Below are 24942 nucleotides of genomic sequence, written 5' to 3' on the forward strand. Positions count from 1 at the left end.
CCTCCTTCTCCTTATTTATATTAACCGGCATTTTTGTAGATTGTAAGTTATGGACAGAGATTTAGGTTCAGGGACAGTGAGTTTTTAATGAAATAAAATGCTGATTTTAGGATACACATCTCTACCTTGACTCCATACCTGGGGTAGCTCTTGACTGTGCCTTGAACCCTCTGTGGGTTTAGAGATCCTGAGGTCCAGCTGGAAATCAGCACAGGAGCTGGACATCTAATTGTTCCAGGGACCAAATCTTGCTATCTTGCTATCTAGGCTCCCCAGACAGAAATGGACAGGGGTCCCCACCTGTTCTACCACTGCCAGTGATGCCTCAGGGACCTGCCAGCATTGGCTCCCCAACTGCTTCCCCCATGCATATCACTGGACAGCATCTCAAATCCATCCTTCTTGGGGCCACACCCAGTGGTGTGCATTCTCCTGGCTCTATTTCTCTGGTAGTGCTCAGGGGACCATATTTGGTGCCCAGGATTGAACCGAAGTCCATACCCTCTATACTATTGCTTTACTAAGCAAGCACTATACCCTCTATACTATTGCTCCAGCCCCAGATCTTCAGATCTTCACTTTAAAACAAAAAAAAATTTTTTTAATTGAATCACCATGAGATACACAGTTCCAAAGTTGTTTATGACCAGGTTTCATTCATACAATGAATGTTCCAACACATGTCCCTTCACCAGTATACATTTCCCACCACCAGTTTCTCTGATTGTTCTCCTTCAGCCTTCAGTCCCTTTCTCCAGCCACCACCCACTGTCTAGAGACACCACAGGCCCCAAAGGCTGCTGGGTGGGTCATACTCAGGTCTCAGTATCCTTGATTTTTTTTTTTGTCATCCCAGTGCTCAGGTATTACTCCTGGCTCTGAGCTTAGGGATCACTCCTGGTGGATTTAGGGGACCATATGAGGTATTGAGGGTTAAAACTGGGTCAGCCATTGGGGCTGGAGTGATAGCACAGCGGGTAGGGCGTTTGCCTTGCACGCGGCCGACCCGGGTTCGAATCCCAGCATCCCATATGGTCCCCTGAGCACCGCCAGGGGTGATTCCTGAGTGCATGAGCCAGGAGTGACCCCTGTGCATCGCCAGGTGTGACCCAAAAAGCAAAAAAAAAAAAAAAAAAAAAAAACTGGGTCAGCCACATGCAAAGCAAGCATCCTACCCACTGTACTCTTCCTCTAGCCCTAGAGATACCCTTGGGAAGGATGCAAGCCTTGGGATTGGCTGGGTTAAAAGCTGACTCCTCCTCCTGACCTATGAAAATTTTACCACCACCATCTCCTCACTAGCCCCTAGCAGGAGCTTGGCCTTGCCCTTCCTGGCATGCATCAAAGCTGTCCTTTGAACCCAGGCTGATGCATGGGGCTCTATACCCAAACACCCTGCACCAGGCACTGGCTGGCTCCAGATGCTGGGATGGACCTTCTCTCCAGTATGTCATAGATATTCTCATATTCTCGGGGTTCTCAATCCCTGTTGCACAGACCTAGGGTGTGCCATGGAAGGTTCTGGGGACCCCTGTGTTGTGGGGCTTGTCCCTGCGTTTAGAAACTCTGGCCAGATTACTGGGAGTCCCTAAGAGCCCCTTTTTGCTGCCTTTTCTGCAATTTCTAAGCATCTGCCCTGAATTCAGGGTAGACTCACAATGGCCTCTCTGAACCCCTCTAAGCCCATGTCTTCAGGTTCTCCCCCTTTCCCACAGTGGTCGGAGCCTGGCCAGTCCAAGGAAACTCCTTGCTGCTGGACACAGCCCAGATATCTCTGGGCAGGGCTCCTGAGACCGGGGTCAGGGGCAGATGCCAAGTCTTCCCACTGGCTGGGCTTAAGGTTTCTCCCTGCAGCCCCCGCACCCTTCCACTGCTCTTTTGGCCCAGCCTTTGGCAGAGATAAAGGTACACTAACTCAAAATTGTTAATAGGGCCAGGAGTTATTGTACAGCCCTGTTCTGCCTTCTTTGAGTCCTCTTCAGGCGCCTGGCAAGGGCCAGCCCTGGCTCCCAGGGGTCCCACCCAGGAGGAGAGTCCAGGAGGGTCCTCTCAGCACAGATGGCACAGGAGCTGAGGGTCAGCACAAGTCTGGGCTGTCTGCTAGGCTAGCAGAGTGGGCACAGGCCCCACACAGTTCTGCACCAAGATTAGTGAAGACCCAAGATGGGCTGAAGCCAAGCCCAGGCACCCTTGGGGCAACCATCCCCATGGCAATGCGCTGGTCAGTTTGCAGCCAGCTCTGCTGGAGCCAGGTACATATCCTGGATTTACCCCCTTCCTACTCACCTTTGTCAGAGGCAGGAAGAGCCTGGTGGGTTCTTTACCACAGAGAACTGTGGCCAGTTGGCATCACCCAGAGATGGGTAAGCCTGAGGGCAGGTGGGGAGTACCTGCCTTGTAGCACATGGGGCCTGGCCGCTTCCAGGCAAAGCCAGCATCTTGGTGCCTTCAGCACTTCCTGCAGCCCCCTTTCTGGTTGGTGGAAGCCAATTCCAACCTGCATTCCTCTACTGGCACGAACCCCACTCCCACCCCAGCCCAGCAGCAACTCCTGGCTTCAAATCTCACCATCCTGGGTCACAAAGTGCCTGGGCTGTGTTCTCCACGCAGTTGGAAGATGAGTGGGGTGGGGGGGAGCCGGGGGCAGAGAGGACCTGAGCAAAGGCCAAGAGATCAGGACCCAAGGGCCAACTCTGGCAGGAGGTCATGCCTGAGGGGAGCCAGAGCATGAGTGGGGTCTAGACAGAGAACAGGACACAGAGGAGAAGGTGTTCAAGCCATTTACTAAGCAAATCCTCTCCCTCCCCCACAAGCTGTGCCAGAGCACAGTACCCCAGCCCCACTCCCAGGATCTGGTGTCCATACGTCTGGCCTGGGAGCTGGCTAGGGTGAGGCCGAGAGGTTCAAGCCAAGTGTCGGTTCTCTTGGACTCAGGTCCCGCTGATGATGAGGGTCAGCAAATGTGTCCCAAAGCCCAGACAGCTCGACCCTCAGCTCCTGCCCTTTTAGAGCCAGCAGAAGCTGCTGGGATGTACTTGGGCACCCACTTTCCCTTGGGCCAGGCTGAGGAGCGGCATCTTCCATCCTTCGCGAGGCCACTGGACCCGTGCCCCACCCTCTTCCTCTCCAGAGCCAGCAGTTCACACAGAGAAACCGAGCAGGTCCTGCCAAGTGTGTGTCACTTGCTCTGGACAGGGGGCGGCCCAGGATCCTGTGAGTGGCATTTTGAAAGAATGGGCCGCTAGCATAGGGCTGGTCAGTCCCGGCCATGAGCAGCGTCCAGGCAACAGCTGGGCGTTCCACCGAGCCTGTGCGCGGGGCGGACCTCGGTCGGTGAAAGGTGCACCTGGCCCGTTCTCCGGTTCACAGGCGCGCGGCCGGCGCGAGGACTCCCGCCGTTCCCGGCGCCCTCAGACGTAGTTCTTCTTGTCGTAGTCGGCGCTGGCTGCGGGCCGTCGAGGCGGCGCTGAGTACTTCACCGGGAAGCCGAGGTCAGGCCGGCCGGTGCAGACCCAGGCGCCGCAGCACATGATCCCGCCGCCGCACATGAGCAGCGCCGTCGCCGCCCAGCCGATGTACAGAGCAGCTCCCAGCTCGTACTTCTGCGATACAGGGATGGTCGGGTCGTAGAACTCGCGGACCACGATGTTGGCGAACCAGCAAAGCGGCACGAGCGCCAGCAGCCCGCAGACCGCGTAGAGCACGCCGCCCGTGAGGGCCAAGCGCGCCTTGCTGGGGCCCGGCGCCACGCAGTTGGTGCACTGCGCGCCCGCCAGGCTCACGAAGAGCGCGACGAGCGCCAGCAGCACGGCGCCCACGGTGAGCGCGCGCGCCGCCTGCACCTCGGGGCTCAGCGCCAGCACCGAGTCGTACACCTTGCACTGCATCTGCCCGGTGCTCTGCACCACGCACGACATCCACAGCCCTTTCCAGGCGGTCTGCGCCGTCACGATGTTGTGGTCCAAGAACGCAGTCACCTGCCACATGGGCAGTCCACACGCCAGGATCAAGCCCACCCAACCCACAAGACACAGCACCAAGCCGAGGATCTCCAACGCCGCCGACCCCATGGCTGGAGGAGAGACGGGCGTCCGACGGCCCCGGACACTCCGGGCGAACGCCGCGGTGCCTCTGCCGAGCCGCTCGCTCGGCGTCCCGCTGGGGCTCCTAGTGCGTCTGCGCCCGCGCTCCCCGCTCACCGCCCGCGGTCCACTTGCCCTGAGCTTCTGTCGGTCTGCGGGCTCCGCGGGGTGGGCTTAGTATTTGAAGGCTCGGGGCGGGCTCTGTTCCCGGGACACGCCCCCGCCCCAGCAGCCAATCCTGGTACAGACCACCGACCCCTCCGCCAATCACATCGCCTCGGGCAGCCGGTGAGGAAAACAACAGCGCGTGAGGGTAGCGGAGTGCCCTGGGACCGCTCCGGCTTGGAGGCTGTCCACAATCCCCTTACCCGAGCTCGGGACCTAGGTGCGGCCGAGGGCCTTCGGGACTGGCCTGGGGGCCCTCCCCCGCCACTTTAAGACCCTGGGCCCGCATCTAAATCCCCTCTGACACACCCCCGAAACGCCTGATGGCCCCTAATCCCAAACCCCTGGTCTTCATTGGTCCCTGTCCACGGTCTGTTACATCTCTTTCCCGTCACTACCCACGCAGAAGCCAGGGAAGGGGGGCACCTCGCCTCAGCCCAGCGTAGCACGGCCTTTACCTCTGGGAGTTTGCTCTGGAATAAGACGCACCCTGTCCCCTTCTCCTCCGACTCCATACCATGGTGATTCTCTGGTGAATGGCCAGGCAAGTCTGTACCGGTGAGGCTCGGGGCTCCCCCTTCATTCAAAGTTCTGCCCAGTGTCACTGCCCAGTGGATTCACCGTCTCTCTGAGGGGCGTAAGGCCCCAAACTGGCCACACAGGGGCCTCTCCATTGCCTTCTTTGCGACCCCCCTGAGCTCCTGCAGCCTCCAGGCTCCCCAGATTTCCCACCTTCACCAAGGCAGCTCCTCTTTCCAAGATGGGAGTCCAGGCTGCTGGGGGACACCGCTGCAGGAAGCTTCCACTGTCTCCCTGAACCCTGCACCTCAGCAGCCCTAGAGCAGCCGGAGAGCCCAAGCTGACAGGAGAGACATGAGGGGACAGGAGGACTATTTTCAGGTCTCTACTAGTGGTACCCTTGACACCCCAGCCCCCCCCCCCAGTCACCCTCCGGAAGCCAACTTGGAGTTTCCTGGCCCGGAGGAAGAGCCCCATCCTCACTGGAGAAGGGAGGCGCGGATTTCCGGGCATTCTTCTGTACAATGGCCCAGCCTGTTTCTCAAAAGGCCCACTGGGATGGACTCTAGGCCCCTCTGAGGCCCAGATGGGGGCACCAGTCCCTCTCTGGCCACCCTTCCCCCACTCCCTTCAACCAGAAGCAGTGAGTCTGAGCTGTCCTGAAGGGCTGGTCCTGGGCAGCAGGGCCTTGTGCCAGCCCAGGCAGTGTGTGTGTGTGTGTGTGTGTGTGTGTGTGCGCGCGTGTGTGTGTGTGTGTGTGTGTAGGGAGCTACTCCCGCTCCACTCCCTGGCATCTGGGGCTGAGCCCTGAACCCTCACCACATGGAGAGGCACCCAAGGCTGCCCTCCTTTGTGGAGAATGGGTGGGGTTTGTCCCCTTTCTCACCCCCTACGTCACCTCCTTGCATGGGTCAACTCTGGGGATCACAGCCCCCTCCTGCCACATCCTGCCTCCGTCTCTCTGCCTCTTCATCCTGCAGCAGACCTCAGCTACTCCTCCACCCCGCAGACTGCCCCCATCTGCTCCATCCACCCTACCCTGCCTCACCCCATGTCTGATTCAGGCTCCTACCCAGGGTTCCACCCCAGCCTCCATGCTGCTGTGCCTACCCAAGCCACCCCCAGTAGTCTGGACTCTGTTCTCCCCCCTTGGGCTGTTCCTCAGGATAGCTGCTCCCCACATCCACCCACCCTTCTGAACCCTTCCCTGATTAGACTCCGCCTAACACTCTCCGTGGCTAGTGATGCCCGAGGACACTGTGCTGACTGAGATGCGTCTACCCACCTGCACCTGCCCTGCCTGACCTGCGGCACACACTTCACCCCCACCCCTGACAAACCCAGAGACCCCCAAACTTTCTGGGTCTGCCACCCTCTTCTTTTCTTTTCTTTTGCTTTCTTTTTTTCTTTTCTTTTTTCTTTCTTCCTCTCCTCCTCCTCCTCCTCCTCTTTTTGGGTCACACCCAGCGATGCTCAGGAATTACTCCTGGCTCTGCACTCAGGAATCACTCCTGGCGGTGCTCGGGGGACCATATGGGATGCTGGGAATCGAACCCGGGTCAGCCACATGCAAGGCAAATGCCCTATCAGCTGTGCTATCGCTCCAGCCCCATGCCACCCTCTTTACAGAAAAGAATCATGCAGGAATTAAAGAAGGAAATCAACCTTCCTTAAGTGAACACACAGAAAATGTCCCTCCTAATTGCATCCAAAGTCACTACTGCTCCCCATCCTTTCTGACTACCCCGTAGGTATCACCCACTTTGGGAAATGGCTCTAGATGCTCAGACAGGCTGTCTCTCACTCCTGGTCTCTGCCTACAGTGTTCTTTGAGTGGAACTTACTCATTTTCTCAGTTATGTAGCTGAGGTCACTTCCTTCCGGACACCCCTCCGTCCTAACCCCATCGTGGATCACAAAGGCCCAAGATGGAACTGTCCACTTGCTTATTGGCCTTCCTCCCAGTATCTAGGAATGAGCTTCAGGCACCTGCCCTGAGCATGGAGTGAGGTTGTCTGTAACCTCAGCTGACCCCTGGCTGCCTGCCACCTGCTCCAGCCAGCCTGGGTCTGCCAGCAGCATCAACTCCCCCACTCGCCCTTTTGACCCATCTAAGGGCCCACCCCAGCCTGACTCCCCAGGGTGGCCTGCTTTGCTCATGCACCTTTGGTGCAGACACAGGTACAGTACAGATATAGATACTTGGGGACCTGATTTTGACCCCCCCCCAACACTGTGTAGGTTGCTACCCCAGCTAAGAGAAAGTCAGTTCAGAGGCTGAAGCAATAGCACAGTGGGTAGGGCATTTGCCTTGCACGTGGCCGACCTGGGTTTGATTCCCAGCATCCCATATAGTTCTCTGAGCACCGCCAGGGGTAGTTCCTGAGTGCATGAGCCAGGAGTAACCCCTATATATTGCCGGGTATGACCCAAAAAGAGAAAAAAAAGAGAGAAGGTCAGTTCAGACCAGGGAAGGACACTGGCCAGGGTCGGCCAACCCCCTGAAGGGGTGTTGTGACTGCCTACAGCACATCAAGAACTGTGTCTAGGCAAGGTGAACACTGGGGAGTGCCTGCCTTGACAAGTGGCAGTGAATGTGCCTTAGTCATTAAATCGATCTGTTTCAGAAAGAAGAAAGGGCTGGCAATGGGACATGGAGTGATGAGGCTCTCTGTGAGGAGGTGACAATTGTGTCAAGACTAGGGTGGGGATCATATGAGAACTCAAAGGTGGGAAGGGGTGTGATACAAAGGGAGGCTTGGGAGAGTGAGGGTCACATGGAGGTCTGGGGCCTGCAGTGCTTCCAAGGGACTAGAATCCTTGATCCCTGGTGAGGGGCTCACGGCTCTGCTCACACAGGCCAAGGCCACCTGCTATTCAGCCGCTATTGTTCTGCTTTCCCAGGGGAAGTGCGGCAGGATCTCATTAATTGTGAGGAAAAGGCCTGAGTCGGCAGAAAAGCAGAGTTTATCCTGAGCAGCTGCCGGCTGACCCTGCGCCAGCAGGGAGATCTGGTGAGCGCCCAAGGACAATCTGAAGTGAAGTCCCAGAGTCCTGGGGACTGGAGTCTGGAACGCCCCTAATTAAGGGCTTTCATTTCCAGAAAAGGGGAAAACAAGGTTCCTGCTATCCGGAAACTTTGATCCAGAATGTTTCCCTTGAGGGCGGCTGATGTTTGTGCAGCCTCCCACACTGCATCACTAGGTGCCCTTTCTTGGTGCTCCAGGAGGCTGTATGTCTCCATGGCCCCCAGTCACACTCAGAGGGACTGAGGCACTCTGCACCAAGGGCGAAGGGCTGCTTGCTTCTCTGACGCACGGAATTCCCTGGGTGGGCGCTGCTCATCTGACTGTGACAGCGTTGTTGGTGGGCCTTGTGATCAGGATGGCCCTGTGATCTCTGTGATCACCCTGTGATCACCCTGTGATCCCGGTGTTGATCTCTGTGGTGAGCTACTTAGGCCATAGCCTGGACACTCTTTGCCTCAGTTTCTCCAGTAGGAATGATGAGGTCTCTGGGGGTTGCAAGGTTAAACTGGTGGGAAGCAGGGAGCTGTCACTAATTCTGGAACTTCTGCAGCTGTTCGTCAGCACCCTTTGGGATCATCCTGGGTTCCTTGGACCCTCCTGATTCCATCTGAACTTGAGAACTGTCCCTCAGAGAGGGTGCCTGGGGCTTAGGGTCAATATGGGAGGGCCCCATGAGCAGGGGACTTGGGGTTGGAAGCCCCATCAAGCAGTCCCAAGGATCCTGTTGACTCTTTACGAACCTCACCAGGTGGGATCTCTGCATGGTTCACAGTCCCGTGGGGGAGGCAGCCAAGCTCTGGGGAATGGAAATGGTGACTCCCTCCCATACCTCAGGGGCCTCTCTATTTTCCTTCTACCAACGGTTCTTCCTTCTCTGCTCAGTACACTTTACAAAGCTCTCAGTCTTTCTACTTAATACCTAGAGGATTCTTGACCTTTCTGTTCCACCCAGCATCACATTGTAAACATATACCTCTCTATCAAGAGCACCCTCATGGTCACAGCAGTTTCTATCTATGAGCAGACGGCGTTAGGAGTGGCACTCTCTCTCCATCACTGAGATGTGGTTGGGCGGGGTGGGGGGAGGGCGGTGGCCCACTACAGGCAATGTGCTCTGAGGTTCTGTAGAGTGGAGCTGATGCTGGAATGGGCTCAACATCAAAGGGACTTACTGGGAAATGTTTCTTGGCCCACGGTGGCCACTGGATTAATGTTAATGATGATGATTAATCTGGTAATTATGCAACCATTCCTCAAGATGGCTTCACAAATGTAAGTTTCTATTATAAATAACACTGCTATGGATGTTATTCACAAGCCTTAGTATTTTGGATGATTTCCTCAGGAAAAATTCCTCGAAGTATAATTTCTGACTCATACCCAGTAGATTGTATCACTTAGACCCTTTATCTGAGTATGTGCGTTTACTGCCTCCCACCAACCCCACTATTCACAGTTTTAAATGTTTATTAATTTGGACCAGAGAGATATGTGCAGGTATTAGACACTAACCTTATATACAGCTGATTTACTGCCCCTCAATACCCCATTACACATCCCCAGAAGTGGTTTCTGAGCATCAACAGTTGTGGCCTCCCTCTCAAAGTTTACTAATAGATTAGGTAGATTGATATCTTACTTATATTTGCTTTTTTCTTTTTTTAGTTTTTAGGGTTACTCCCAGTTCTGTAATCAGGAATTACTCCTGGCAGTGCTTGGGGGAACCATATAGGATGCCAGGGATAGAACCTGGGTTGGGTGCATGCAAGGCAAGTACCTCATCCACTGATCTATTTCTCCAACTCTCCAGCCCCTAAATTTGCATTTCCTTAAGAAGTAATGAGGTTAAATGTTTTCCAAATTCTTATTGGGCACTTATAGTCTGTCTATCTGTCTCTGTACCTGTATCTGTCTGTCTCTGTCTCTGTCTCTGACTCTCTCCTAACAGTACTCAGGCCTACTCCCAGCTCCGTACTTGGGGATAACTCCCACTCTGGAGGTCACAAAGTGCCAGGATCAAATTTGGGCCTACCCAATGCAAAGCATGTGCTTGAGCTGATTGAGCTAGCTCTCTGGCCCCATTTTATGTTTTATTTGGCAAATCATCTATATGCCCCCAAGGAACACAGGTACTTTTCTCTGTTAGAAACATTTCTTGCTATCAGATACATGACAGGTACTGTTTATCTAAACAGACAATAAACACATGTAAAAGATGCTTAGTACCGTTAGCTGCTAGGTAAACACAAATGAAAAACCATATTGAAATGTAACTTCACAATCATTGGGATCACTTAACAAAAACACAGAAAGTAGCAGATATATGTATAGAATTTGTGCAAATGTGAAGAACTTGGAACTCTTCTACACTGATGATGGATAAAACAAAGCAACACATTTTTTCTCAAAAAGGTTAAACAGAGTAGAACTACTATATGAGCCAGCACTTACACTTTTAGGGAAATATTCAAGAGGAATGGAAACATATTCACAGGAAAATATGTACATAAAATTTCACAGCAGCATTATTCAGAACAGCCAGAAAGTGGAAAAAAACAAATCTCAGTCAATTGATATATAGGTAAGCAAAATATGGTATATCTTATTCACCATAACAAATAATGTAAAACCATAACACCCAAAAGAAGAGAGAGTGTAAAAGGGAATGTGCCTGCCATAGAGGCAGGGGGTGGGGATAATGGGGTGGTGGTGGTTGTGGGGATACTGGGAACATTGGTAGTGGAGAATGGGCACTGGTGGAGGGATGGGTACTCGATCATTATATGACTGAAACATAATCACGAGTTTGTAAGTTTGTAACTGTATCTCATGGTGATTCATTAAAAAAACATTAAAAAATAATGCAATACTGGTATATAAGTCTGCAACATGGATGGACCTATAAAAGATTATGTTTAGTGAAAAACTAGGCTAAAGGCATATTTCTATGCATTTATACAAAATGTAAACAATAGTATGTATATAGAGAAAGAAGTGACTAGTCTAGAACTTGGTGGATAATAGAGAAGAAATGAGGCATTGCTAAGAGTACTAATGAGTACACATAGCTTCTTTGGGGTTGGTGGTGGTGAGGGAAATGTTCTAAAATTGTGGCACAATTCTGTAAATGGGCTAAAAGTCACTAAATTGTATACATTAAGTGACGGAATTATATGGCATGTACATGTATTGTTTTTGTTCTTACTTTGGGGGGATGGGGTCATAGCCGGCAATTCTCAGGGATCACTCCTAGCTCTGCACTCAGGAATTACTTCTGGCAGTGCTCAGAGGACCATACGCAAGCCTGAGGATTGAACCCAGGTCAGCTTCATGCAAGGCAAACGCCCTACCTACTATACTCCAGGCCCTATAAATGTGCTTTTATTTATTTATTTATTTGGGCTGGAACGATAGCACAGCAGGTAGGGCATTTGTCTTGCACGCAGCTAACCCAGGTTTGATTCCTCCACCCCTCTCAGAGAGCCTGGCAAGCTACCGAGAGTATCCTGCCCACATAGCAGAGCCTGGCAAGCTACCTGTGGTATATTCGATATGCCAAAAACAGTAACAACAAGTCTCACAATGGTGACGTTACTGGTGCCTGCTCCAGCAAATTGATGAGCAACGAGACAACAGTGCTACAGTGCTATTTATTTTTTAATTAGTTAATTTATTTATTTGGGCTGGAGCGATAGCACAGCGGTAGGGCATTTGCCTTGCACGCAGCCAACCCGGGTTCGATTCCTCTGCCCCTCTCGGAGAGCCTGGCAAACTACCAAGAGTATCTCGCCTGCACGGCAGAGCCTGGCAAGCTACCCGTGGCATATTCAATATGCTAAAAATAGTAACAACAAGTCTCATGATGGAGACATTACTGGTGCCCCCTCGAGCAAATCGATGAGCAATGGGATGACAGTGACAGTGACAGTTTATTTATTTTTAAATACACCTGGTAGTACACAGGGCTTACTCTTGGCTCTCTGCTCAGGAATCACTCCTGGTGGTACTCAGGGAACCAGATTTGGTGTCAGGGATTGAACTTTGGGTAGAGCGAGTGTAAGGCAGGCACCTTACCTGCCTATACTATCTCTCCAGCCCTAGGACAAAATTTCTAGAAAAATATTATAAAATAGAGTGAGCAAAATATGTAAAAATAATTATTCTCCATGATCTAGTAGAAGAAATTTCCAGATTTACAAGGTTGGTTAAGTATTTAAAAATTTATATAAGAGTCAAGAAGAAAAATTATATGATTGCATCATCTGACAGAAAGAATAATAGACAAAGTCAACACTCGTTCATGTGAAAATCTCTCAGCAAGCAGGAATATAAAGAAATGTCCTCAATAGGCATCAGAAAACCTACCATTTGTATCATTCTTCATGAGGAAAAATGGAATATTTTCCTACAGAAGTTGTACACTTGGTGAAGATTCTGTTTTCATCATGTTTATTGAATTTAGTGCTAGAAGTTCTAGTCACTCAGGGAAGCAAGGAAAATGAATATAGACATACACATTTAGTTGTAACAAGCAATATAAAATGAACTATTGTGTGCATGCTATAGGGGCAGGCTTGGGGAGTGATTGACTATAAACAGGGAAAGGTGACTCTGGTAGGATTGTTGGAGCATTGAAAGTCCGTAAAAACTGTATTATAAACAACATTTTTTGTGGGGGGATACTTTTTTGGGTCACAACTGGCCGTACTGGGGGGGATCTATATGGAATGCCAGGGATTGAACCTGGGTCAGCTGCATGCAAGGCAAACACCTTACCTACTATACTAGCGCTCCAGCCCCATAAACGACTTTGTAAACCACGGTGATTAAATAACTTTTTTTTAATTTTAAAAAGAAAAACATACAGATCACAAAGGCAGGACTAAAACTATCCCTCTCCAGTTATAAAACATAAGCCCTAGGGATGGTATCATTAACAATGCTGTACTGTGTATTTGAAAATTGTGAAGATAGTGGGTCTTAGACATTCTCATCACAAGAAAAAAATAACTTGTTGGGGTGATGCATATGAATTACACTTATTGTGATAATTTTGTAATATATATCTATTTATCATGTTGCATGTCTGAATCTCCTATGTTTATGTCAATTATCTCAGTAAAGCTGGAGGTAAAATGATCCCCATTTGCAACTGATATAGTTGTCAATGTAGCTGTTCCCAGGGACTCTTTCTAATGAGTTCAGTGAACTAAAGGAATTCTATTCTAGTGAGTTCAGAAAAAGTTTTATGATATTTAATCTGCTTCTCACCAATTTTGATGGGTTTAGAAGCGTACTTCTGTGCCTACTTCAGTGGTCATGCTGTAAGGGTAATGACCACTCACATGAATATTACTGCCCCTCTCCCATGCAATGCCAAAATCTTACACAGTGGTTTAAACTTGTCACCTGCTCCCAGCTCCCATGTTTTGTTGCCAGTATCCTGTATTGTTTGGTGCACTCAGGACCGATATGTGGGGTCCCCTTGGAGAGGATCTCCCCCCACCTCCTTGCCTCCCCAGATGATGGCCACACCCAGATTACCAGACAGAGAGTGGGGAGCAGGAAGTGGCTGTAAACACAAACGGGCACCCTCACTGTTCCCAGGAGCCAGGCCTCAGACTATCTCATTCTCACCCTGCCTTTGTCAAGCCTTGGAGACTTGGCACCCAGGCCAGCATTTGCCCAAACAAGGAGTGAGTCACAGCTAGGCATCCAGGGCCTGGCCATCCATTACGAGGATGTGGGAGGCCCACTTGCTTCCAGCCCTTCCCAGGAACAGGACGACGTGGCCAGCTCGCTTGCCCTGGGAGGCGGCAGGATCTGGTACGTATGAACTCGCCCCTCAGCTGTCCCCATTTGTCCGTGCACGCACCCCTTCTCATCATACTCACCCTTAGGGACAGAGCCTGGGTGTCCTGGCAGGGCCAAACCTGGGCCAAGCTTTCTGCTTTCTTTCCACACCCCACCAAGGTGGTGCAGAGAAGGGTTGTGCAGAGAGAATTCCCTCCCCTGCCTGGAAGGCCATTGAAAGAAGCTGCCTCTTATGTGGGTTTAGAGGAATGAGGAAGAATTCACCAGTGCAAAGGCATGAATAGAGATTCCACAGAAGTGAAGACCTTAGCAGGAGTAATGAGAGTTCCGGCAGGCAGAAACACATGACAGAAAACCAGAAGGGCCTGAAAACGGCAGGGAGCCCAGCACAGACTCGGGGAGGGTGGAATTGACTTCATATAGTGCTCTTGTATCTTACAACGTTTTCTGGAGTTGTTTATGAGTTCTACTAGTTTATTTTTGGAGATGCTTGGGGGTGTTATTTTTCTTGTCTAATTATCCTGTCTAGAAATCCCAGGACTAGGTTAAGTAGAAGTGAAGTGACCCTTTCTGACTCCTACAGTGTGGGGAGCAGTCATCTTTCACGCTGTCAGCTGTGGACTATTCATAGATGTCTTTATGGATGTTTCTTTCTCTTCCTAATTCCTTGTATGCTCTTTTCATGAATGCGTATTTGACTTTGCCAAGTGTTTTTGCTATGTTTATTAAGATGACCAGGTGTTTGCCTCCTCCTCCCCTTAAAATGGAATATCAATATAGCCACCAAAATAGCCACCATGTTCTGGCTGGACTCCACTGTCTCGGGACCGAGACAGACCCAAAAATTAATCTGCTGAAAAATTCAAGTACGGGTTTTGTGACTGGAAAGGCTTTTATGGAGTCGAAATAGGCTACCTTGCCCCACCTCCCTACTTCGGAAGCCCTGGCAGCCACGTTCACACCCTAAAGCTGCTTTCCTGTTAAAAATTTAACCACAGCTGTACCACCCCTCTAGAAATTCTGGACTTCCTGGAGCATGTGGCCACAAAATCTACAACACTAAAGCAGTAGTAGCACACCATATTGGATGGGATGTAACATAGAAGGCAACCAATCTTGATTAACGAAACATAAATACAGAAGGCTGAACCAATTAATAACATCTTAGTAATCTCTCATACAAGAACTTAATGTCTTCATGGTGAAATACAACAATTTACACTAATTTCCTTCTTTTTTATTTCTATTTGGGTCATACCTGGCGATGCACAGGGGTTACTTCTGGCTTTGCACTCAGGAATTACTCCTGGTCGTGCTCAAGGGACCATATGGGATGCTGAGAATCGAACCCGGGTCGGCCGAGTGCAAGGCAAACACTCTACCCGCTGTGCTATCGCTCTAGCCCCACTAACTTCCTTCTAAGGAAACATTTCTTGATCATTCTGTTAGAAAATTACTGATAATAGCACTGTAGCTCTGTTGTCCCGTTAATCAATTACTGATAATAGCCCTGTAGCTCTGTTGTCCCGTTGTTCATCAATTTGCTCTAGTAGGTACCAGTACTGTCTCCATTGTGAGACTTGTTGCTACTGCTTTTGGCGTATCTAATATGCCAAGGGTAGCTTGCCAGGCTCTGCCGTGCAGGTGGGATACTCTCGGTAGCTTGCCGGGCTCTCCTAGAGGGACGAAGGAACCGTCAAACCCAGATCGGCTGCGTGCAAGGCAAACGCCCTACCTGCTGTGCTATCGTTCCAGTCTGCTGGGGGGGCTGGGAAAATTGGAGACCATGGTGGAGGGAAGATGTAATGGTGGTGGGATTGGTGTTGGAATACTGAATGCCTGTAACGAATCATTATAAACAACTTTGTAAACCACAGTGTTTATATAAAGTGTAAGGTTAGAGGGGAAAAATTCACGTATGTAGGCCTTACCTATGCGATGTAAACTCCAAAAAGGATTAACACAGAATTGCTTTAAATTTTATTAATGACAGGTGAGACGTGATTATTCTTATAAAGTATAAAATAAAATTTAATGTAATATTCATTAAATTCCACAGTTGAAAATTTATATATGTAAATGAGAGTAGGCATTTTACATATTGTATTAAATGATTTCGATTCCTCTGCCCTTCTTTGGAGATCCCAGCAAGCTACCGAAAGTATCTAGCCCTCTCGGCAGGGCCTGGCAAGCTACCCAAGGCATATTCGATATGCCAAAAACAGTAACAACAGGTCTCACAATGGAGACGTTGCTGGTGCCCGCTCGAGCAAATTGATGAGCAATGGGATGACAGTGACAGTGATTAAATGATTTAAATTTTCTTATTTCCATAGGTCAAAATCATATAGTAATCACAAATTGATTCTTTTGATTTATTTTCTGATCAATCTATTAGCCATTTCTAAAGTTTTTCTGTAATAAGCAATATAAAGTAAATTTGTTATGTGCCTAAGTGAGCAGATTGGGATTGGGAGGGAAGCCAAGGATATTGGTGTAGGGAAGGTCACTCTGGTGGTATTGGAACATTCGAACAACTTTATAAATCATGATGTTTTTAGTTAAAATTAATTATTTTATTTTATTTATTTATTTATTTATTTTTGCTTTTTAGGTCATACCCAGTGTTGCACAGGGGATACTCCTGGCAGTGCTCAGGGGACCATATGGGATGCTGGGGATAAAAACCCGGGTCATCTCAGTGTCTGTGTTGCAAGCCATAATGCCCAAAAAGTAGAGAGAGAGTATATGGAATATTGTCTACCATAGAAGCAGGGGGAGGGTGAAAAATGGGAGGTATACTGGGGATATTGGTGGTGGAGAATGTGCACTGGTGGAGGGATGGGTGTTTGATCATTGTGAGATTGTAACCCAAACATGAAAGCTTATAACTATCTCACGGTGATTCAATAAAATTTTAAAAAAATCACTCAGGTTGCAGACAGAGGCAGTCTAATGTTGACTTAAGACATCCTTAAAGGTCCTAGATAAATTAATAAAGAGCAAAAAATCTAAAAAAAAAAAAAGAAAATGAAACCCGGGTCAGTCACATGCAAGGCAAATGCCCTACCCACTGTACTATCACTCCAGCCCCTAAATTAAAATTAATTGAAAAAAATTTTTAAGAAAAAAAAATATATCACATAAAGTACACTTAAGTTCCTGGGATTAATTCCATGTGACCATGATTTAGAATTCCTTATAATATGCTGCTGGATTCTGTTGATTAGCTTTTTGTTGAGGTTGCTTGTATCTACACTAGTAAGGGATATTGGTCTATATTTTTCTTGTGATATCTTTGTCTTTGCTATCAGAGTAACACCAGCTTCATAGAATGATTTAGAAATTGTTTCTTCTGATATGTTCAAGTGTTTGAGAATTGATATTAATTCTTTAAAAATTTAGTAGAACTCACCAGTGAACCAATTAGTAGGCTTGACTTTTTTTTCCAGTTGTTGTTTTCACTAAATTTGGAGGTTTGTTTCTGGGCAGTGCTCAGGGCTTACCTCTGGCTCTGCCCTCTCCCCTGCACTCAGGGATCTCTCCTGACAGACTTGAGGGACTATATGAGATGCTTCGGATAGAAATGGGGGTTGGCCACATGCAGGTACTCTGCTATCTATACTACCACTATACTATCTGTACTATCACTCTGGTCCCTGTATTTTTTATTTTATTTATTTTATTTTATTTTTGCTTTTTGAGTCACACCTGGCGACGCACAGGGGTTACTCCTGGCTTGTGCACTAAGGAATTACTCCTGACGTTGCTTGGGGGACCATATGGGATGCTGGGAATTGAACCCGGGTCAGCCTTGTGCAAGGCAAACGCCCTATTCACTGTGATATTGCTCTAGCCCCTCCCTGTATTTTTTATTGCCAAAAATAAATCAGAAATTTTCTCATTGTTTTGTTTTTGGGTCACACCCAGTGGTGCTCAGGACTTACTCCTGGCTTTGTACTCAGGAATCACTCCTGGCAGTGCTTGGGGACATAGTGGGATGTCAGGAATCAAATTTGGGTCAGCCATATGTAAGGCAAATGTACTATTGCTCCAGCCCCAAACCAGAAAATTTTGATTGCTAACTCAAGATGTACCTTTCTTTCCCAAATGCAGTTGCTATCTTTGGTTAGTTGGTTTTGGTTTGGGGCCACACGCAGCAAGCAGGCTTTCTCCTGGCTCTGCCATAGGGATCACTCCTGGCAGTCCTTGGGGGACAATATGGGGTGCTGGTATAAAATCCGGGTTGGCTGTGTGCAAGAAAACACCTTATGCATGGTACTATCACTCAGGCCCACGTTTGCTACCTTTAGATCGAAAAATGTATGTGTCTGTTGAAATAGTACAGGAGTTAAGATGCTTGCCTAGTACCCATATTCAATTCCTGGCACTGCCTATGGTTCCCCAAACACTGTCAGTGGTGACACCTGAACACAGAGCCAGAATTAAGCCCTGAGTTCTGCCAGGTGTGGCCGGAAAACAACAGCAACAACAAAAAGGAAGTACAGGTTTTCTCTGCTACTTGAAAAAGTATGGGAATGATATTTCCATTATTTTTGATGGAAAATTTTCAAACTCTCCCAGACACCAAACTTTCCCAAAACATCCTACTAATTTTTGACCTCTCCCTCCTCCCCCACCCCTCCTCTCCCCACTTCTTTCTTCTTTCCTCCCCTAGCTGTGCTCAGGGTTCACTCCTGACAGTACTGGAGGGGTGGAGGGCAGGGGTAGGGAATGACCATATGGTGCCAGGGAGTAAACCCGGGTTGATCTTGTGTAAGGAGAACCCCTACACTCAGCTCTATCTCTCTAGCATCCCCCTCCGCCCCCTGCCTCCACCTACTTTTGGATTGCAAAGGAAACCTGCACAAACAAAAGCAAAGGGACAGTCAGGAGGAGGGGTGTATTGGCCAGTTACTCTGCCTTTTCTTTCCAGTTCCACCCAACGGACCACCCATCAGCCAGCCACAGAGGCTGCCCCCTGCAGTCTGGCCGCAAGCTGGGCTCCTGTCTTTTGTAACTGATCCCCACTGCAGAGAAGCGAGCACTAGCAATGGGGAGCAGACATGTCAAGGAAGAGCATGAGCCATGAAGAAGCCAAGGGTAGCCGTCCAGAGTCATAGAGCCTAGGTGACTCAGAGCAGACTGATCTGCCCAAGGTCACAGAGTGACTCAGTCCATCTCAGAACCAATAGTTCAGGGGAACTTAAAACATAGGCATCCAATAGCCAACAAACTTTGTTTTGGGCTTAGTTTCCACCACAGAGTCACCAGCCAGCTGGTGCAGAGGTCCTGTCAGGAGCCCATCTGACAGGATGTACTGGGGACCTGGAGCTGTGCAGAGCTGGGGGAAGGATGGGGTGACAGTCATTCCCCCTGGAAACCAGAGGGCTATGTGCTCCCCCTTCATGTCCTCCTGCTCTGCAGGACTATTTTGGAGGTGAAGGTTATCTAGACTTTGCAGACCAGCGCTCTGTGGTCCAAAGCAAATGCCAGAGACTTGTCCTTCCCACGGCGGAGTTGTTTCTCCACTTGCTGAACATCCTGTGCCGGCATGTGGAGTGCCTCCCAACAAAAATGTCAGGAGCGCTTTCTACAGGGAGCCCAGAGTGGGAAGGGAGGGGTCCCTGGGAGCTGGGACTGTGGACCCATCGTCTGCTGTACACATGTGTCCCTCTGAGAGCTTTGCCTCAGACTCAGCCTGCAGTGGTCTTGTGTCTGCTGGACACTGTGCCACATGGGGTGTGTCCAGCAGACACAAGACCTGAACAGAGATCTGAACAGAGATCAGACTCTGGGCCCCTCAGTAGACTACATGAATGCAGCATCTCTGGAGGGTCAGCAAAGTGCCAGACATCTAACTGCAGCATTTGCGGAAAGGAACAACAAGTGAACTGAGCGTACATAGTCTCCAGCACGTGAGAAATACACTGGTACTCTTCTGTAGGGGATACAAGTGACAGGCCTATGTGGAAACAGAGAAAGCATGTCCTGGCTCCTTTGGGCTCCTCTCAGGCTAATTGCGCCATGAGATCATCAGATTGACATCAGATTAGGAGAAAGGTCTTGTTTAATTACATCCATATGGCGTGTCTATGGAGTGGATGCAGAAGTCAGGCGGGCAAAATGAAGGAGGAACAAGTGGCTCCTCTGAGGAGAGGATTTCACTTGAGATGCAGACCAGATGCTCTGTCATTAGATGCTTGTCATATCGATTTATTTCAATAATATTTTGGTGATTTCTGTGAAAAATCCCAAGGGTCACACCCTTAATTTTATTTATTTATTTATTTATTTATTTATTTATTTTTGGGTCACACCTGGCGATGCACAGGGATTTACTCCTAGCTCTGCACTCAGGAATTACTCTTGGCCATGCTCGGGGGACCATATGGGATGCTGGGAATCGAACCCAGGTCGGCCACGTGCAAGGCAAATGCCCTACCCGCTGTGCTATTGCTCCAGCCCCACACCCTTAATTTTAGAAAATTAATTAAAAAATTATTTCCTCCAGGTTATGGGTGAGGTGTTGGAATTATGTATATGGAAAACTACCAATAACAGTACTGTAAATCACAGAAACTCAATCAGTACAATTTTTATTTGTTTGTTTTGGTTTTGGGGCCACACCTGACAGATCTTGGGGCTTACTCTTGGTTCTGTGTACAGGGATCATTTCTGGCAGGCTCAGGCAACCATAGAGAATGCTGGGGATCAAACCCAGATTGGCTGCATGCAAAGCAAATGCCCTACCAGCTGTACTATCACTCAGGTCCTAATCAATAATTTTTTTTTAATTTCCCCTTCCCTTTCCCTTTCTTGGGGGCAGGCAGAAGTATGTGGACCACACCTAGTGGTGTTCAAAGTTTGCTTCTGACTATGCACTCAGGGATCACTCCTGTGGTGGTGCTCAGAAGGTCAAATGTTGGAACTGAGAATCAAACCCTAGTTGGGTGCATGCAAGGCAAGTGCTGTACACACTGTATTGTCCCTGTGACCTGTTTTCTTCTTGTTGTTGCTATTGTTGCTGTGTCTGACTCACACATTTGATTGCTATACTTGGCAGGGGTCACGTAATTTGGTGGTGATACACACACACACACACACACACACACAATCGCGCGGTAACATGGTGTCACTTGGTCTTGCCTGTTGTGGTGTTTGAGATCTCAGAAGCAAAGCCCTGGATCAAGGATGATGCTTAGTGATATGTGGTACTGTTGTGGATCCAACCCATGGCCTCAGGACTGCAAGGCAGTTGCTCTGCCACTGAGCCACATCCCCAGGTCCTAACTTTCATTCTTCTCAGTAATTAAGGATACATCACTTCTTTTTTTTAATTTATTTTATTGTATTTTTTTAATAGTGAATCACCATGAGGTACAGTTACATACTTACAAACTTTTGTGTTTGCGTTTCAGTCATACAATGATCAAGTACCCATCCCTCCACCAGTGTCCATTCTCCACCACCAATGATCCCAGTATTCCTCCCACCACCACCCCTCCGCACCCTCTGTGGCAGGGCATTCTCTTTTGTTCTCTCTCTCCTTTGGGGTGTTATGGTTTGCAATAGAGGCATTGAATGGCCATTGTGTTCGATCTATAGTCTACATACACTCGGCACACATCTCCCAACCCGAGAGGGAAGGACACATCATTTCTTAGTAGGCTTAAAGGATAAATCCTCCTTGCACACAGCCAACCCAGTTCTATCCCCGATCCCCTGTATGGTCCCCCAGCACCACCAAATTGATCCCTGAGCATAGAGCTAGGAGGAAGTCCTGAGTACCACCAGGTGTGGCCCATAGACAATATTAATGACAAATCTTACAAGTGTTAGTGAGAGAACAAGGATGTCTGTGCACTGTTAGCGGGAAGGTCAACTGGTCCCATCATTTTGGAAAATTGTATGGAACTTCCTTCAAAAGCTGAAGATAAAACAATCCAGCAAGCCTACTTCTTGGTATCTATTAGAAAAAAAATTAAAATTTAATATGAAATGTTAGGGACTGGAGTGATAGCACAGCGGGGAGGTTGTTTGACTTGCATGCAGCTGACCTGGGTTTGATCCCCGGCATTCCATATGGTCCCCTGAGCACCACCAAGAGTGATTCCTGAGTGCAGAGCCAGGAATAACCCCTGAGTATCACTGGGTATGACGAAAAAAAGAGAAGAAAACAAAAGAAAAGAAGAGAAAAGAAAAGAGAAGAGAAGAGAAGAAAAGAAAAGAAAAAAAGAAAAGAAAAAAAAAGAAGAGAAAAGAAAAGAAAATAACCACCCCAAGGTTTATTGCTGTATTTACAACAGCTAGTTGTGGAAACTAGGTGTCTGTCAATAGGTGATTAAATAATGATGGAATATGTGCAATGAAATATGAGTCACTATAAAGAGATAAAATTTTGTCACTTGTAGCAAAATGGAAGGAACTTCAGGGAATTATGCAAAGTAAAAACAAGCAAAAAGGAAAAAGAGTATTGAACAATTTCACCCACTGTTACAATATAAGGATATAATTGATGAATGGGCAAAATAAAATTAACCAGTAGATACTGACAATGGAATGAAGGCCACATGAGGGTGAGAGAGTGGAGGAGGGTGGGTGAGAAGGGTAGGGAGGTATAAGAAGTTTCATAGTTTTATTTTTTGAAAATTAAAAACAATTTTGTACTTCAGGCTGATATGTTATTTATGTATAGCAACACTGTTTTGGAATATAAAGTTTTATTAATTCTGTTACCTCATTCAAGGTACATAATATTCCCATCACCCTCCCCAGGTTCCCTCACACTGTTTTCTGATCAATATCTAGCCTCCTTCCCTTCCCCAAGAAAACACTTATTTTTTGGGGGGGGGGTCACACCTGGCAATGCTCAGGGGTTATTCCTGGCTTTGCACTCAGGAATTACTCCTGGCGGTGCTCAGGGGACCATATGGGATGCTGGGAATCAAACCCGGGTCAGCTGCATTCAAGGCAAACACGCCCTACCCGCTATGCTATCACTCCAGCCCCAACACATTTCTTTTAAAGTCTGGAATTTTAACATTTCACAAAGTCCAACTGATTAATTTTTTTCTATTATGGCTCCACTTTTGGTGTAGTAGCTAAGAAAACATCGTCAAATATAGGGTCAGGGGCTGGAGCAATAGCACAGCTGGTAGGGCATTTGCCTTGCACGAGGCCGACGAGGCCGACCCAGGTTCGATTCCCGGCATCCCATATGGTCCCCTGAGCACTGCCAGGGGTAATTCCTGAGTGAGGAGCCAGGAGTAACCTCTGAGCATCGCCGGGTGTGACCCAAAAAGAAATATATATATATATATATATATATAGGGTCAAAGGGCCCAGAGCAATAGTACAGCTGGTAGGACGCTTACCTTTCACGTGTTTGACCCAGGTTCAATCCTGGGCACTCTTGATGGTCCCCCAAGTAATTCCTGAGTGCAGAACTAGGAGTAAGCCCTGAGTATTGCCGGGTGTGGCCAAAACCAACCAAACAAAATACCGGTCATAAAGTTCTTTCTCAGAGATTTTCCTTTTGGCTTATTGAGTTCTATGACCCACTCATTTTGTTCTACTATCCAATTATTTGTTTTCTCTTTTTGCTTTTTTTTGCCACACCCTATTGTACTCAGGAACTGTTTTTAGTCTCAAGGATTACTCTTGAGGGTGGGAGATACGAAGTGGGGGACAGGAACCAGGCAGTGCAAAACCTGGGCTTCCTGCGGGCGAAACACAAGTTCTAGCCCTTTACACTAGTTCCTTGGCTTCTAGTTCTTTCTTCTGTTTTTGAGCCACACCTCGAAGTGCTAAGGGGCTCAGGCAGTGCCAGGGACTGAACCTGGGTCTCCAGCATGTGCTCCAGCCAATTAAGTTATCACTCTGGCCCCTCCATCCTCCACACCAATTCAGTTTTTATTATTATTTGCAATAACAAGGCTCAGATTATTACATGTCAATACCCAGTGTGTTGTTTCAGCCTTGTTTGTTGTATGATTAACCTTTTCGGGCACTTTTGTTGAAAGTGTGTGCTTTATTTCTGGATCTATTTTCCACTGCTGTGTGTCTCTATTACTGTTGCTTTACTGGAAGCCTGGGAATCAGGTAGTGTAAATCTTCATGGCCAACTGCTTTTGATCTCTGTGAGGCAGGCCTGAGTGTTGGCTTTCTCTCCCAGTTGAAGTTCTTCTAAAGGCTGTACAGAGAGCCCTCAGCCTACAGTGTCATGGAACACTGGGTTGTAGCTCAGACTTTCTCATTCCCAAGAGCAGCTAGCCCCTGGCTTCACTGGTCCTCTGTGTGATCTCCATCCAGAGCCCCTGTTGGAGCGAGAGAGAGAGAGAACCTCCAGCATTGGACAGGGCACTCCAGAATGCCAGGGGTGCCTGATAAGCTCTTGGCACTATTAAGCACACCCTTTCTAATGCTGCACCCTCTGGGCTCTTAGGGAAGCACCAGTTTTCTCCTGCCCAAGTCTCCTCAGCTGTTGGGAGGCCTGAGTGGAGGTGGTGGCTGCTCGGGTTCTGCAGTCCTTTAACAAGCTCTGTGAGCCTGCACCGCGAGGGGTTCCTTCCACCTCAGTGAATGCCCTACCTCATAAATTCCAGGGCAACAGGAAATGGCTCATTAAACACACAGCTCCAATAAAATCTGTCATAAAAACGCCAAAATGCTCATCTAGTGCCTGCCAGGCCCCTATCCCATTGGCCTATTAAGTCATTTGATTGTCACAACAGCATGACCCAGGGAAGTATGATCAGGAGCTCTTTTCCAGTCTAGGAAACCAAGGCATGGAAGAGGGGAGAGAGCCATGGGATTGTACTTAGGGTGTTTGGCTCAGCAACACATCTGTTGCTGCCTTCTGCCCAGCAGAGGCAGTTGGAAGCTGGACTCCCAGAACTTCCAGTTCCACTGTTTGCTTGAGATGAAATAAGAATAACGAAGTTGGAGCTGGAGCGACAGCACAGCAGGTAGGGCGTTTGCCTTGCACACGGCCGACCCGGGTTCGATTTCCAGCAAAAGCAAAAAAAAAAAAAAAAAGAATAACGAAGTTAATGGCAGAGAGCCAGGAGAAGGTACAAATATCTGTCTCTCCTGGAAAACAGAGGTGGAGTAGGGGGCCCCATGCATCTGACCTCTCTGCACACAGCTCCTGTTCCTCTCTGCAGCCAGTGTGCCTGCCATGGCCAGCCCAGCACACCCACACATGACCCTCACCTGTGACAGATGCTCAAGTCTCTCTCCCCAGGGCCACAGCCATCCCTAGACGGTGGAGAAGGGGATGGTCACTTCCTTGGCTTCCCCAGCCCCCTACGATGCTGCCTGTTCCCGAC

The 24942-nt window shown here is 48.6% G+C and overlaps 1 protein-coding gene across 1 annotated transcript; it reads right to left on the reverse strand.

Annotated features, from left to right (window-relative positions):
* Window positions 1-2764: 2764 nt before the first annotated feature.
* On the reverse strand, window positions 2765-5081 carry CLDN5 (claudin 5). The gene has a single exon (XM_055119496.1). The coding sequence runs from the start codon at window positions 4068-4070 to the stop codon at window positions 3411-3413; it is 660 nt and encodes a 219-aa protein (XP_054975471.1). The 5' UTR covers window positions 4071-5081; the 3' UTR covers window positions 2765-3410.
* Window positions 5082-24942: the final 19861 nt, after the last annotated feature.

This window comes from Sorex araneus, chromosome 11 (assembly GCF_027595985.1).
Source record: "Sorex araneus isolate mSorAra2 chromosome 11, mSorAra2.pri, whole genome shotgun sequence".
Lineage (NCBI taxonomy): Eukaryota > Metazoa > Chordata > Mammalia > Eulipotyphla > Soricidae > Sorex > Sorex araneus.